The 16,153-nt window shown below is 34.0% G+C and overlaps 1 protein-coding gene across 1 annotated transcript; it reads left to right on the forward strand.

Moving 5' to 3' along the window:
- Positions 1-2,137: 2,137 nt before the first annotated feature.
- On the forward strand, positions 2,138-4,729 carry LOC107832770 (40S ribosomal protein S9-2-like). Its single transcript, NM_001425975.1, has 3 exons — positions 2,138-2,239; positions 3,087-3,468; positions 4,297-4,729. The coding sequence occupies exons 1-3, from the start codon at positions 2,212-2,214 to the stop codon at positions 4,478-4,480; spliced, it is 594 nt and encodes a 197-aa protein (NP_001412904.1). The 5' UTR covers positions 2,138-2,211; the 3' UTR covers positions 4,481-4,729.
- Positions 4,730-16,153: the final 11,424 nt, after the last annotated feature.

Here is a 16,153-nt window from a genome sequence, read left to right on the forward strand (position 1 = left end):
CAAATCCGACTCTGAATCGGTATTCAAAACTCGAAAATTCGCTTTATGAAATTATAGAAATTTCCTTCGATTTCTCTTGAAAATTCGATAATCATATGCCAAAAATGAAGACTAATCCATGAAATATAATCACAAGTGAGTCAAGAACACTTACCCCAAGTTGTGTGGAAAAATTTATCTCCAAAGTCGCTCAATCTGAGCTCCAAAATCCAAAAATGAAGAAAGAAACCAAAACCCACGATTTTATCTTCTGTCCAGGCCTCTTCACACTTGCGACAATAGTAGCCGCTTCTGCAGCGTCGCTTCTACGACAAGGAGGCCGCTTTTGTGGAGACCACTCGCCAGCCCTTTCGCTTCTGCGATCAATTCCACCGCATCTGCGCGTATTTTTTCGCATCTGTGGCTCCTGCCCAGCATTGCCCATGTCGCTTCTGCGGAGGGCTGCTCGTTTCTGCGGAGTCGCTGCTGCGACTAAGCTTCCGTAGAAGCGGTTGCACCAGCAACCCAAAATTTCCAACAGCTCCATCAAGGCATCAATCGATTCGAACCTCGTCCGAAACTCACCCGAGCCACTCAGGACCTCATCCGAATATACTAATAAGTCCCGTAACATAATACGGACCTACTCGAGGTCTCAAATTATATCAAATAACGTCAAAATCACAAATCATATCCCAATTCAAGCTTAATGACCTAAGAAATTTCCAACTTCTACATTCGATGCCGAAACCTATCAAATCAAGTCCGATTTACCTCAAATTTTGCACACAAATCATAAATGACATAACGGGCCTATGAAAATTTTCAAAGCTGAATTCCGACCCCGATATAAAAAAGTCAAATCCCTGGTCAAACTTCCAAACTTAAATTTCTATTTTAGCCATTTCAAACCTAATTTAACTACGAAATTCCAAAAAAAAAACCGGACACGCTCCTAAGTTCAAAATCACCATACAGAGCTATTGGAATCATCAAAACTCTATTCCGGGGTCGTTTACACATAAGCTGACATTCGGTCTACTATTTCAACTTAAGCTTTTATCTTGGAGACTAAGTGTCTCAATTCTTTTCAAAACCTCATCGGACCCAAACCAATTACCCTAGCAAATCATACAACAACTATAAAGTATAAATTGAGCAGTAAATGGGGGAACGTGACTGTAATACTCAAAAGGACCGGCGGGGTCATTACACATATCCATTGAAATATCCGGCATATAAACTAAGCAGGTATTTTGCTCGAAGAGAGAGGAGGAAGAGAGAGAGAAAGAAGAAAATTTTTGTTGGGATTTTGAAAGAGAATTGTGTGTTAATTGAAAGAAAGAGAAAAAAAGAAGTGAGAGAGAGAGAGAGAAAGAAGAAAAAATATGGGAGAGAATTTTGTGTTAATTGAAAGAAAGAGAGAGAAAAAACATAAATAGCGTAGTATATACCATAAATACCTATTTGCTATAAAATATAAAAAGGTAGCTATAGAAAATAATATTTTAAATAATTTTGATTTATAATAAATATGGTGTATACCTTTGCTACATGAGGTAAAATTTTCTATTTCAATCTAATCACTAACTCGTTTGCAAACATTATTACTAGTCTCTGACAATCCTTTTGAAAAATGATTCTTGCTCCGCAATCAAACACATAATTTTATTCTTTTTGAAAAATGATTTACATAAAATAAACCATGCAAGCATTTTCCAAGATAAGTTATAGGCATCTAAAATTTGGGGAGCATGATTAAATTATAAATTAGAACCAACAAGGACTGTGGTAAAAAAAGATAGAATCCATATATCCTCGATCAGAGGTCTCGGGTTCGAGCCTTGAATATTAAAAAAAATCATGTTAAGAAGTGTTTCTCCTTAAATAGATCTTATGAAGTGTAAATTTAGATTAATTGGGGCCTTAATATGAGTACTTAACACTGAATTAGAAACCAAAAAAAAAATCAATTAAAAGAGTTATTAGACGAAAAAAAATAAAATAAAATGAGTTGAGATGAAGTTTAATCTGCCATTTGGGTGACTACACAGATAAATATTGGGCCTGACGTTAAACCCATATCAGTTATGAGACATTATAGCCCATTAGGGTTTAGAGTTGAAATATAAAAGGCTAGCTGAAAACCCTAGTTTCTGATCATCTCCTTTCCCCTTCCCCTTCCCCTTCCCTTCAGCAGATCGCCGACGACAGCGGCGGTGATCGGAAAACATGGTCCACGTCGCCTTTTATCGTAACTGTAAGTCTTCAAATTTGTGTTCTTTCTCTTTATCCGCTTGCCGTGTTATCCGCTTGTCCTGTTGATTTCTCTGTTTTTTTTTAAATTATTAATAGGAATTTAAGCAGTTTGTATGGTTCATTTTGACGGTGTTGATAAATTCGATCAGTTATAAGTTAGGAAGCTAAAAAATTTAATAGGCGATACAAATTAGTAAGTGAGAGCTGTTATTGGTATTAGGCGCAGTGTTCTTCAGAGATTTGTATGTCAGTGGAGGGATGTAAAAGATTTCGAGAATCTCTAGTTTTAATATTGGAATGAAACATGCCCAAGTTGAGCAGAAAGATATAGAAGATCAGCTCGTTTTGGGATTGATGACTGTTTTTGTATGATCATATACTTGGTAATATGGATACATAATGTTAGAAGAGTTGATTTTTTTTTTTTAAATGTTAATGCTTTATGCCATTGTATTGGAACTTCATTTCTTATGATCAGCTGATAAATACTGGGATATTTTAGAGAATTTTATGTCAGTGGAGGGATGTAAAAGATATAGAGAATCTCTAGTTTTAGAGAACTGCCTAATAATTACCCAGCTCTGTTTGGGATTAATGCCTGCTTTCGTATTATTATATTCTTGGTAGTACAGATTGCTTTATGTTAGAAGAGTTGAGTTTTTATTTTGATGTTAATGCTTTATGAAATTGTATTGGAATGTCAGCTGACAAGAGCACTTAAAAAAATCCAGTAACATGCAATGATTCCTTTTTAATGATCTTCAAGATACATACCATTGCCTCTATCTGTATTTTCTCTTAATAGTTTTAGCATATATTTAATTTTTGTGCTTTGATGTGTACCTCAGATGGGAAGACCTTTAAGAAGCCTCGGCGTCCCTATGAAAAGGAGCGATTGGATGCAGAGTTGAAGCTTGTTGGAGAATATGGATTGAGGTGCAAGAGGGAGCTGTGGAGAGTTCAGTATGCTTTGAGCCGTATCAGGAATGCTGCAAGAATGCTTCTGACCTTGGATGAGAAAGACCCACGTCGTATTTTTGAAGGTGAAGCACTCTTGAGGAGGATGAACAGATATGGGTTATTGGATGAGAGCCAAAACAAGCTCGATTATGTCTTGTCTCTCACTGTGGAGAACTTTCTTGAGCGTCGTCTCCAAACCCTTGTCTTCAAGACTGGCATGGCTAAGTCTATCCACCATGCTAGAGTGCTCATTAGACAAAGGCATATCAGGTAATAACATATTACAGTTTTAGTGACACAGTTCAAATAAATAACCTCAAGTCTATTTTTTCTTTTTTGGTACTTTCTTTGATTGTAAAAGTACATAGCAGGAATTCTTGTAGCGAAGAAAAATTTGCTACAATGATAAAGCAATATATGGCTTTTTAATGTTATTAGGCAAACAATTTACTGTTTTATAAGAAATGTTACAAGTTTCAGTCAATGACGTGACTTTCTTTTTACTAAAGAGGTTTAACATATATTTTATGTTTGAGGTAGCATAATATATTTTATAGACTGTGAAATTACTAATATGAGCTTATGATATAAAGGGGGATGGTTGTCGTACATTTAGGGCTAGCAAAAATATTCGAATAATCAAATAATCATGAATCCTTGCGCTCATATATAATTGATGTGTTATTTGAGGAAAAAGATAAGTCATATTTGGGTTCTACTTCCATTTGAAAGGCCTCCCTGAGTTCTTTACTTTCATTTTCGAGTCCTCTGCCTAATGCACCAATTTATTTCAAGATGTGCTTCTGTACCAAAAAGTTTCAGAGCATCTTTTAAGGCTGAGTAAGATCCCTGAACTATAACAATAGTTTCTAGTCTGATCCTGCTGAACGGGATCAGACTGCATCTTGTGAAGATTGTTTTAGCACTGTCGATTTTATATTTAAGGAAATGAAGGAAAAATATTGTCTCATTTATTGCCATTGTTTCTACAGTGGTAATAGATTAAAATTATTTTTTCTTTATTTAGTACTTCTGTGCACATTCACTCTAGGCTAGTTATCACTTTATTAGTATGTATCTAATGTTGTTGTCTTGCAGAGTTGGTAGGCAGGTGGTGAATGTTCCTTCTTTTATGGTAAGACTGGACTCCCAGAAGCACATTGACTTCTCTCTCATCAGTCCTTTCGGTGGTGGGCGCCCTGGAAGAGTGAAGAGAAAGAACCAAAAGGCTGCTGCAAAGAAGGCATCTGGTGGCGATGGAGATGAGGAAGATGAAGAATGAGCTCTTATCTTTTCTTGTGTTTGGATTTAATATTTATACTTGCCTATTTAGTACTTGTTTTATGTTTTGCTACTTTTATGTACTGTCGTGTGTTAGAAATGTTTTTAATGAAGATATTTTGGGTTTGGTTTAGCACTTGTTAGGCTTTGGCCTAAATTTATGATTGAATCAGAGACCTTGTTTTAAGAGCAGTTTTGTCTTGTTTAAACTAGACAATGAATTGGGGTTTACTTGAATCAAATTGGAGATCATACATAACAGCCCCCAGTCGTTTCTTACTGGCTAGTTATAGCAGTTGTGTGATTTACAGTACTTGGGTATTTGATGCTTGCAGTTGATAGATATTGTTGGGAAAAAAGCTGCAAGTATATAGAAGCGTTGGACTTGCTAAAATAATAGCGAAAATGAGATGCAACTTGGACTTTGTTGTCGAGTGTTGCTTATAGTTGATGCCTGACTCTAAAGAAATAATACTCCTTCAAACCTAATAAATATTTAACTTTAAATTAGTGTTATCCTTAATTACATGAGTTATATGATTTGCTTTAAATCATAAGTTTTAGAAGTTATTTTTTTAATTAAATTTTGCTCCAATCAAAGTGCATCATATGAAATGGGCGAGAGAGAAAGTACCAGTGATTAACGCCCCAATATTTCACCTTTTGAATCCTAGGCCAACGACTCGCAAGTAATTTCAGGAATTCAATTGGAAGAAACATGAAGCACATACCACTGGGTCTATATGAACATAAGAAAGATTCGTATAGGAACCCGGTCTATTGGGTTTTTGGCGTAACATTCCAAATCTTCAAATTTTTAAAGTTTTTTTGAAGTTCTCCTGGCTTTCCAAAAGCTCGGCTAATATTGAGTTTAATATCAACTGATCAGAGCTCAACACTGAATTTTCCGTTTAAAACATGGAAGAAAAGGATAAGCCCTGCTTCGTTAGCTTTTCAATTACTCTTGTGTATCACCGCTATTAATTCTACGGAAAATTGTTAGAAATACCCTTAACGTATTAGAAATGGCTCAAAAATGCCCTCCTTCCACCTATGGGTTTAAAATTGCCCTTAATGTTATTTTTAGGCTTAAAAATGCCCCTCGCTTAACGGAAAGATGATATGGCATTGATGGGCATTTTAACATTAAGGGCAAATTTGAACACATAGGTGGAAGGAAGGCATTTTTGAGCCATTTTTAATACGTTAAGGGTATTTCTGACCCTTTTCCGTTTTAATTAAACATGTAGAAATAGCTTTTAAAAAGCTGAAAAATATTTTCTAAAACAATATTTTTGTAAAAACTGAAAAGTAATTTTCTAAAGCAATGTTTTTGTAAAAGCTGAAAAAAAACATTTCCTCCTCTTCTTCCTTCCTTGTTTGTCCATATGCTTTCTGAGTTAATTTTTTATATATATTTTAGGTCTTCTAATGAGTTAGTACATCAAAACTGAAATATTTTCGTATTTTTCAGTTTTTAGTAAAAAAAAAATATACTTTTTTTCAGACTAAATAAATGCTACATGTTTAATTAAAATGTCATATTTTCAGAACTCAGAAAGCCAATCTATTCCTAAATAAATGCTATATGTTTAACTAAATAAATGTTACGTTTTTCGAGACTAATGAATTTTTTTTTTACTAAAAACTGAAGAAAAAAAACAAAAATATTTTAGTTTTGATATACCGACTCATTAGAAGAACTAAAATATATAAGAAAAATGAACTCATAAAGCATATGGACAAACATGGAAGGAAGAAGAAGAGGAAATATTTTTTTTCAGCTTTTACAAAAACATTGCTTTAGAAAATTGGTTTTCAGTTTTTTTTTTTCAGTTTTTACAAAAATATTGTGTTAGAAAATATTTTTTAGCTTTTTTTAAAGCAGTTTTTTTGTAAAAACTGAAAAAAAAAAAAATATTTTCGTTTTTCTCAGTTTTTAGTTTAAAAAAATCACTTTTTCCAGACTAAATAAATGCTACATGTTTAATTAAAATGTTCATCAATGCCATGTCATCTTTCCGTTAAGAGATGGGCATTTTTAAGCCTAAAAATAACATTAAGGGTAAATTTGAATCCATAGGTGGAAGGAAGGTATTTTTGAGATATTTTTAATAAGTTAAGGGCATTTCTGACCCTTTTTCGTTAATTCTATTTAGCCTTTAACCATTGCACCACGAGCAGTCTGCTCCTCTTTTGGTATATTAAATTCTATTTATCTGCGTTTCCTGCGCCATGTGTATAAAATGCTTTATACATATAGCGTCATTTTATACCTTAACGTCTCCGTTTTGAACGTTAAGGTATAGCGCCCTTTAAAAGGGAGCTATATGTATTTTTGTCACTAAATTTTTTTTCCACGCATTTCGATCGTTTGAGTCAAAAAAGACCATATTTTGGTTACGGACTCAAGCCCAAATCATTTCAGTTTATCTTTTGTCATCCTCCTTGCTTATCTGGGGCATTTTTGGTATTCACGTCTAATGTGCTTTAAATACTCTGCCTTTATTTATCTGTCTAGACAAAATGCTGAAATAGTGGTTCCCTTTAATTTGCCATTTACACGTTCAACAAGGTCGAAGGCTACTATGTTCATGGGCTCCACTTAAATTTATTATTTCACACCATAATTTTACAGGTTACGTTCCTATGGACATGTTTAGATTATTGACTACGTGAACCCCACTTAAATTTATCATCTCACGTCCAATTTCTCCTTAAATCAACAATAATAATATACCCAATTTATTTTTACAGTATGTGGTCTGAAGATGGTAATGTATACATAAATCTTACGCTTACCTCGCAAAAGTAAAAAGATGGTTTCAGATAGACTGTCAACTCAAAAGAAATAATTACATTAGGTTTGAAAAATAAATCCCCCCTTAACTGAATACACTAATTAAATATTATACTAATTATGTAATATTTAATTTGTGTAAATATTTTTTCTCTTGCTTTATAGTTTAAAAGCGAATAACATTTTCCGTCTTAATATTCTATTTGATATTAAAAATAAGAATAAGCGGAATATTAACTACTATAACCAAGCAAAACATAAACTATTTTACAAAAGGCTAATCCTTAATATTACGACTCCATTTTAAACCAAAACATTAAGTTACTTTTATTAATTATCAATTAAGTTATTCTCATTTAGAAAAAAATCTTGCTCCGACTTAATTTAAAATACTAATAGTAAAATTATATATATGTATGTATGTATGTATGTAGAAAAGAGTAATCTGATTAAGAAATAACACATACTCAAATTAGAACTAACGATATTACTATTCAACAACAACAACAACAACAACAACAACCCAGTATAATCCCACTAGTGGAGTCTGGGGAGGGTAGTGTGTACGCAAACCTTACCCCTACCCTGGGGTAGAGAGGCTGTTTCCAAATGACCCTCGGCATCCTTCCCTCCAAGAACTCCCCACCTTGCTCTTGGGGTGACTCGAACTCACAACCTCTTGGTTGGAAGTGGAGGGTGCTTACCATCAGAGCAACCCACCATGTCTCAACGATATTACTATTCAAGCTGCATTAATTTCACCATTTGAATTTTCGTGATTATTTTGAATGCTAAGTAAATATTTCAAGGTGCAATTGCTCAATCAATTATCTTTAATTCAAGAACTTAATGAGAAAAGTCTATAAAATGAAAGAGTAGAGTTGATACTCCTTTACAAATATTTGTTTCTATATATTGAGGTCCATCCTCTAATGTAATGCATGTTTTTTCTTATGTTAAAAGAAGATATCTCATCTTATTTAATACTATTAACAAATGAACTATCGACGAATAAAAATGCAAACTCTTTATTTATTCATAAGTTAACGAGGTTTAAATAAATTAGGGACTTTTTTTCTTAAATTTAACACGCTCGAAAATTACCAAAATGTGTTTCCTATGAATTATTGTGCTGCCAATAAGCCTACTTATTATTTTACTAAAAAAAGATATATTTTAAATTTCAAATTAGAATACGAGGAAAAAACAACACACAAACACAAAGAAAAAGCAAGTTGATGAAATATTGGTACCTGTTATAAAATATAACTCAAAGTAACAATATGGAACAAGAAAAAACAAGCTAAGAGATATAGAGAGAAAGAGAGGAGAGATTCTTATTTCTTCTTCAATTGTGTGTATTTTTCTATCTATTACAAGGCCTTTATATAGGCATGAAAAGTGAAGAAAATATGTCATTGAATATGTCATTAAACATAGAAAATATGTCATTGACTATGTCATTAAGCATTTGAGATGAAGATCATGGAGGAAGAGTAGACATCCACCATAATTTGATATTTCTTATAACACTCCCCCTTGGATGTCCATAGATATGTGTCTCGTTAAAACCTTATTAGAAAAAAAAATCCTAGTGAAGGAAAAAGAGTACATATATTTAGAAATACGCTTTTTGGTTGCCTCATTAAAAACCTTGCAAGGAAAACCCAGTGGGTCAAAACCTTGTAAGAAAAAAAGAGTATACCGCGTATTAACTCCCCCTGATGAGAGCATCAATTCACATACTTAAGCCTTCGCATCCTAATCTTGTACACTAGTTTTTTGAAAGTTGACATCGGTAGAGATTTGGTGAACAAATCAGCCATATTATCACTTGAACGAATCTGTTGCACACTGATATCACCATTCTTTTGAAGATCATGTGTGAAAAATAACTTTGGTATGTGTTTTGTTCTATCTCCTTTTATGAATCCTCCCTTCAATTGAGCTATGCATGTTGCATTGTCTTCATACAAAATTGTAGGTAGTTTGTCACACTTCAAAACATATTTGTCTCGAATTAGGTGTATTACAGACCTCAACCATACACATTCTCGACTTACTTCATGAATAGCAATTATCTCAGCATGACTAGATGAAGTAGTCACGATTGATTGCTTAGTCGATCAGCAAGATATTGCAGTGCCTCCACATGTAAACACATAGCCAGTTTGAGATCGAGCCTTGTGTGGGTAAGATAAATACCCAGCATCGGCATAACCAACAAGATCGAGATTGCAATCATTGCCATAAAATAAGCCCATATCGGTAGTCCCTTTTAGATACCGCAATATGTGTTTGATTCCATTCCAATATCTCATTGTAGGAGCAGAGCTATATCTTGCTAAAACATTAACTAAAAAAGTTATGTCAGGCCTTGTAGTGTTAGAAAGATATATTAGTGTACCAATTACACTAAGATATGGTACTTCAGGATCAAGAAGCTCTTCATTATTTTCTTGAGATCGGAACGGGTCCTTATTCACATCAAGTGATCGAACAAACAGTAATGGATGCGCTCCATCCATGTAAAACTGTTTCAATACCTTTTCTATGTAGGCAGATTGATGAACAAAAATCATGTTTGCCAAATGTTCAATTTGCAAACCGAGATATAATTTTATCTTTCCGAGATCTTTCATCTCGAATTTCTTCTTTAAATAATCAATTGCCTTTTGGAGTTCTGTAGGAGTTCCAATAAGATTTATGTCATCAACATACGGCAAGTACAACAAACTCTGATGTTATTTTCTTTATAAAAACACATGGACAAATGGAATCATTTATATAACCTTCCTTTAATAAATATTCACTAAGGCGGTTATACCACATTCTTCCTGATTGCTTTAGACCATACAAAGATCTTTGCAATTTGATTGAAAATATTTTCCTGGACTTTGAATTATGTACGTCAGGCATTTTAAATCCCTCACAAATTTTCATATATATCTCATTATCAAGTGAGCAGTGTAGGTAGGTTGTAACCACATCCATTAAATGTATGTCAAGCTTTTCATGGACAACAAGACTAATGAGATAACAGAATGTTATAGCATCCATAACAGGAGAATACGTCTCTTCATAATCGACACCAGGCCTTTGTGAAAATCCTTGTGCAACAAGTCGTGCCTTATATCTTTGTACCTCATTTTTTCACTTCTTTTACATACATAAACCCATTTATAGCCAACATGTTTAACATCATTAGGTGTTTGGACTATAGACCCAAAAACTTCACGTTTCGCAAGTGAATCCAACTCAGCTTGGATTGCTTCTTGCCATTTTGGCCAATCACGTCTTTGTCGACATTCTCCAATAGATTGAGGTTCAAGATCCTCATTATATTGCATAATGCTAGATGCAACATTGTATGCAAATACATAATCCACCACTATATTCAATCGATTCAAATTTGTCTCAATATCGATTGGATTTATTGATAGTTCCTTATTTACTTGAGTCTCAAGCTCATCGATATCCTCATGAATTTCAGGATTGGTTAAATCATGGGTTTCTTTATGAGACTCTTTCGTAGTGTCATCTTGATCATTTATGTTCCTTTTTCTAGGATTTCGATCCTTAGAACCCAATGGTCTGCCATGCTTTAGGCGTGCTTTTGACTCATTAGCTATGACACTAGAAGATTTTCCAACAAGGACATCAATATGGATTGGAACATTCTCTGCAGGGATATGTGATTTCGTTATCCTTTTCAGCTCTGTAAATGCATCTGGCATTTGATTTGCTATTTTTTGTAAATGGATAATCTTTTGCACCTCTTTTTCACAAATAAAGGCACGTGGATCAAGATGAGATAATGATGAATTTTTTCACGAAATTTTCCATTTGATTTCACCAATTTATCCCTCTAATTTTGGGAAAAATGCCTCATCGAATCGACAATCTGCAAATCGAACAGTGAACAAATCTCCCGTTAATATTTCGAGGTACCGAATAATAGAGGGCGATTCAAACCCAACATATATTCCTAACCTTCTTTGGGGACCCATCTTAGTGCGATATGACAGTGCTACAGGCACATATACAGCGCATCCAAAAAATTTTAAATGGGATATATTAGGTTCATGATCCAAAACTAATTGCAACGGAGAATATTTATGATAATTTGTTGGTCTGAGACAAATTAGCATTGCTGCATGCAAAATGGCATGACCCCAAACAAAAGTGGGTAGTTTTGTTTTCATGAGTAACGGTCTTGCTATCAATTACAGATGTTTAATCAAAGACTCTGCAAGGCCATTTTGAGTGTGAACATGAGCTATAGGATGTTTCACTTTTATCCCAAATGATAAGCAATAATCATTTAATGTTTGGGATAAAAACTCAACAGCATTATCAAGTCGAATAGACTTTATTGGATTATCGGAAAACTGTGCCCGTAATCGAATTATTTGTGCCATTAATTTTGCAAACGCCAGATTACGAGATGATAATAGGCACACATGAGACCATCTAGAAGATGCATCTATTAAGACGATAAAATATCTAAACGACCCACTAGGTGGGTGAATAGGTCCACAAATATCCCTTTGTATACGTTCCAAAAATGCAGGGGACTCAATCCCAACCTTTGTTGGTGATGGTATAATAATCAACTTGCCTTGATAACAAGAAGTGCAAAAAAACTCATTATTTAAAAGAATCTTTAAATTCTTTAATGGATGCCCATTTAGTTCTCTATAATTCGTCTCATCATAATTGATGCAGGATGTCCCAATCGATCATGCCAAAGTACAAAAGTATTGGAACTAGAAACCTTTTGGTTTACGATAGAATGTGCCTCAATTGCACTAATTCTTGTCCAATATAGGCCACAAGATAAAGATGGAAACTTCTCAATAACCCTTTTCTGGCCAGAGACATTCTTGGTAACGATGAAATATTCGAGATTTTTCTCATCTATTGTCTCAATTTGAAATCCATTTTGACGGATATCTTTAAAACTCAACAAGTTCCTCTTGGACTTGGAGGAGAACATTGCATTCTCTATGATAAGTATTGTTCCCTTAGGCAGAGTTATATTAGCTCTTCCAGAGCCTTCAATTAGATTACTACTATCAGAAATTGTAGTAACATCTGCCTTATACATACTTAAATGAGAGAAATATTTCTTCTCTTTGAATATTGTATGTGTTGTACATGAATCAATTAAGCAAATATTTTTACAATAGAACTTTGATCCAAGTTTGCTTTGAAAGATATTCATATTTGCTTCCCATGATTTGACATAAAAAAAAAGTATATGAATAAATATTAGTATTTTTAGAGAAAACGAAAAAGAAATAAAGTTAAACCAATAATTCAATAGTGACCTTTTAATGCATTTTCTAGCAAATTCTAATAATTATACAAATAATTACGCAGCATAAAATAATACAATTATAAGTACATGAAAAAAACATTAAGGGTGAAGTAACAAAAGTTGTTCCAGGGTGCTTGTAAACCTCTTCTTAAAGAGAATTAAAGTAACGTAAAGGAAAATCAAAAGGCATTAAAAGATCAGTGAGACTAGGACACTAATTACTTAGATATTACTCCTTGTTTGTGAAATTTATGAAATTTAAGAAATACATATATTTTTAAAAACTACATAAGAAGTATTATTAAGTGCAATAAATATTACAAGATGTTTATTCATTAGATACTACGAATAGGAAAACATAAAAATCAAAATACTCAATCATCCTTAACCATAGATCTATCACCGATCGAGTGGTTTATTTTTTCATCCGGGTGCTCAAAAAAATCTGCCACATCCAAGTAGATGATGTCAAATTCATTGTCATAGACAATATTAGATTCATGAGCTTTATCCTCTAGAGATGCTTGATAAAGCTCAACCAAATATTTTGTTATGCGATAAATATTTGCCCAATGCCCTTTTCCACCGCAACGATAACGTTCAGTTTTTGAACCATTTGCCATTGGACCTTTCCACTTTTGGTGGTTATTTTTCTTTGGGGGGGGGGGGGGGGGGTTAACACCAGAATTTCTTTTTCCTTGTCCACGACCATGACCACGAACAGGGCCACGACCTTTTTCACGCTTAGAATAATGGGAATACATCTCATTCACTTCAGGCAATGGTATAGACCTAGTTGGTCGATTTTTGTGATTTCTCATGAGCAAGTCATTGTTTCATTCAGTCACAAAGAGAAGAGAAATCAATTCAGAATACTTCTTGAAACCTTTCTCTCGGTACTGCAGTTGCAAGACCATATTGGAGGCATGAAACGTTGTGAACGTTTTTTCAAGCATATCATAATTAGTGATAGTATCTCCACAGAGTTTCAATTTAGAAGTAATTCTGAACATCGCATAATTATATTCAGAAACAGACTTAAAGTCTTGGAGCCTCAGATGAGCCCAATCATATCGTGCTTGTGGAAGAGTGACCAACTTTAAGTTGTCATATCTTTCCTTTAAGCCATTCCACAAAATAAGTGGATCTTTGAACTGTGAAATATTCTATCTTCAACCCTTTATCAAGGTGATGGCGCAAGAAAATCAAGGCCTTAGCACAATCTTGGGGAGATGCTTTATTTTTGTCTTTAATGGCGTCTCCAAGACCCATTGCATCTAAATGGATTTCAGCATCCAACACTCATGTCATATAATTCTTGCTCGAAATTTTAAGGGCAACGAACTTTATTTTCATAATATCAGTCATAATTAAAAGAAGAGAAAAGTTATACCTTAGTCTTCTCAAAGAGCTTCTTGAGACGATAGAGTCTCGTGCTGATAATGTGTTATAAAATATAACTCAAAGTAACAATATGTAATTTCTTCCTTGGCCACGACCACGACCACGACCATGACCACGAACAGGGCCACGACCTTTTCCACGCTTAGAATAATGGGAATACATCTCATTCACTTCATGCAATGGTGTAGACCTAGTTGGTCGATTTTTGTGATTTCTCATGAGCAAGTCATTGTTTCGTTCAGTCACAAAGAGAAGAGAAATCAACTCAGAATACTTCTTGAAACCTTTCTCTCGGTACTGCTGTTGCAAGACCATATTGGAGGCGTGAAACGTTGTGAACATTTTTTCAAGCATATCATAATTAGTGATAGTATCTCCACAGAGTTTCAATTTAGAAGTAATTCTGAACATCGCATAATTGTATTCAGAAACAGACTTAAAGTCTTGGAACCTCAGATGAGCCCAATCATATCGTGCTTGTGGAAGAGTGACCAACTTTAAGTTGTCATATCTTTCCTTTAAGCCATTCCACAAAATAAATGGATCTTTGACTGTGAAATATTCTATCTTCAACCCTTTATCAAGGTGATGGCGCAAGAAAATCAAGGCCTTAGCACAATCTTGGGGAGATGCTTTATTTTTGTCTTTAATGGCGTCTCCAAGACCCATTGCATCTAAATGGATTTCAGCATCCAACACTCATGTCATATAGTTCTTGCTCGAAATTTCAAGGGCAATGAACTTTCTTTTCTAATATCAGTCATAATTAAAAGAGGAGAAAAGTTATACCTTAGTCTTCTCAAAGAGCTTCTTGAGACGATAGAGTCTCGTGCTGATAACGTGTTATAAAATATAACTCAAAGTAACAATATGTAATTTCTTCCTTGGCCACGACCACGACCATGACCACGAACAGGGCCACGACCTTTTCCACGCTTAGAATAATGGAAATACATCTCATTCACTTCATGCAATGGTGTAGACCTAGTTGGTCGATTTTCGTGATTTCTCATGAGCAAGTCATTGTTTCGTTCAGTCACAAAGAGAAGAGAAATCAACTCAGAATACTTCTTGAAACCTTTCTCTCGGTACTGCTGTTGCAAGACCATATTGGAGGCATGAAACGTTGTGAACGGTTTTTCAAGCATATCATAATTAGTGATAGTATCTCCACAGAGTTTCAATTTAGAAGTAATTCTGAACATCGCATAATTATATTCAGAAACAGACTTAAAGTCTTGGAGCCTCAGATGAGCCCAATCATATCGTGCTTGTGGAAGAGTGACCAACTTTAAGTTGTCATATCTTTCCTTTAAGCCATTCCACAAAATAAGTGGATCTTTGACTGTGAAATATTCTATCTTCAACCCTTTATCAAGGTGATGGCGCAAGAAAATCAAGGCCTTAGCACAGTCTTGGGTGGATGTTTTAGTTTTGTCTTTAATGGCGTCTCCAAGACCCATTGCATCTAAATGGATTTCAACATCCAACACCCATGTCATATAGTTCTTGCCCGAAATTTCAAGGGCAACGAACTTTCTTTTCATAATATCAGTCATAATTAAAAGAGGAGAAAAGTTGTACCTTAATCTTCTTGAGACTTCTTGAGACGATAGAGTCTCGTGCTGATAACGTGTTATAAAATATAACTCAAAGTAACAATATGAAACAAGGAAAAACAAGCTAAGAGATATAGAGAGAAAGAAAGGAGAGATTCTTATTTCTTTTTCAATTGTGTGTATTTTCCTATATATTACAAGGTTTTTATATAGACATGAAAAGTGAAGAAAATATGTCATTGAATATGTCATTAAACATAGAAAATATGTCATTAAGCATTTGAGATGAAAATCATGGAGTAAGAGTAGACATCCACCATAATTTGATATTTCTTATAACAATACCATTTTATTTCTTTTTCCCTAATGTTTAATTCCAACAAAATAAGTTTAACATCAGATAGTTAACTCATAAACACAATAATTTTTATTGAATAAAGATATGTATGAAATTTTTATCTTTAAAGATATTATTTAAATTAACATGAATGATCTTTACAAAATAATTGGAGTAATACAATTAAGAATATTATTTTTGTAATTAAGTGTCCATCCCTCATCTAGTGTGTAAATAAATGGAAATGACAA

This window comes from Nicotiana tabacum, chromosome 9, assembly GCF_000715075.1.
Source record: "Nicotiana tabacum cultivar K326 chromosome 9, ASM71507v2, whole genome shotgun sequence".
Taxonomy (NCBI): domain Eukaryota; kingdom Viridiplantae; phylum Streptophyta; class Magnoliopsida; order Solanales; family Solanaceae; genus Nicotiana; species Nicotiana tabacum.

Coding starts and splice junctions, on each gene's coding strand:
- LOC107832770 (NM_001425975.1), top strand. CDS start 2,212: ATGGTCCACGTCGCCTTTTATCGTAACT. Junction 2,240..3,086: donor CGTCGCCTTTTATCGTAACT/GTAAGTCTTCAA, acceptor TGTGTACCTCAG/ATGGGAAGACCTTTAAGAAG. Junction 3,469..4,296: donor ATTAGACAAAGGCATATCAG/GTAATAACATAT, acceptor GTTGTCTTGCAG/AGTTGGTAGGCAGGTGGTGA.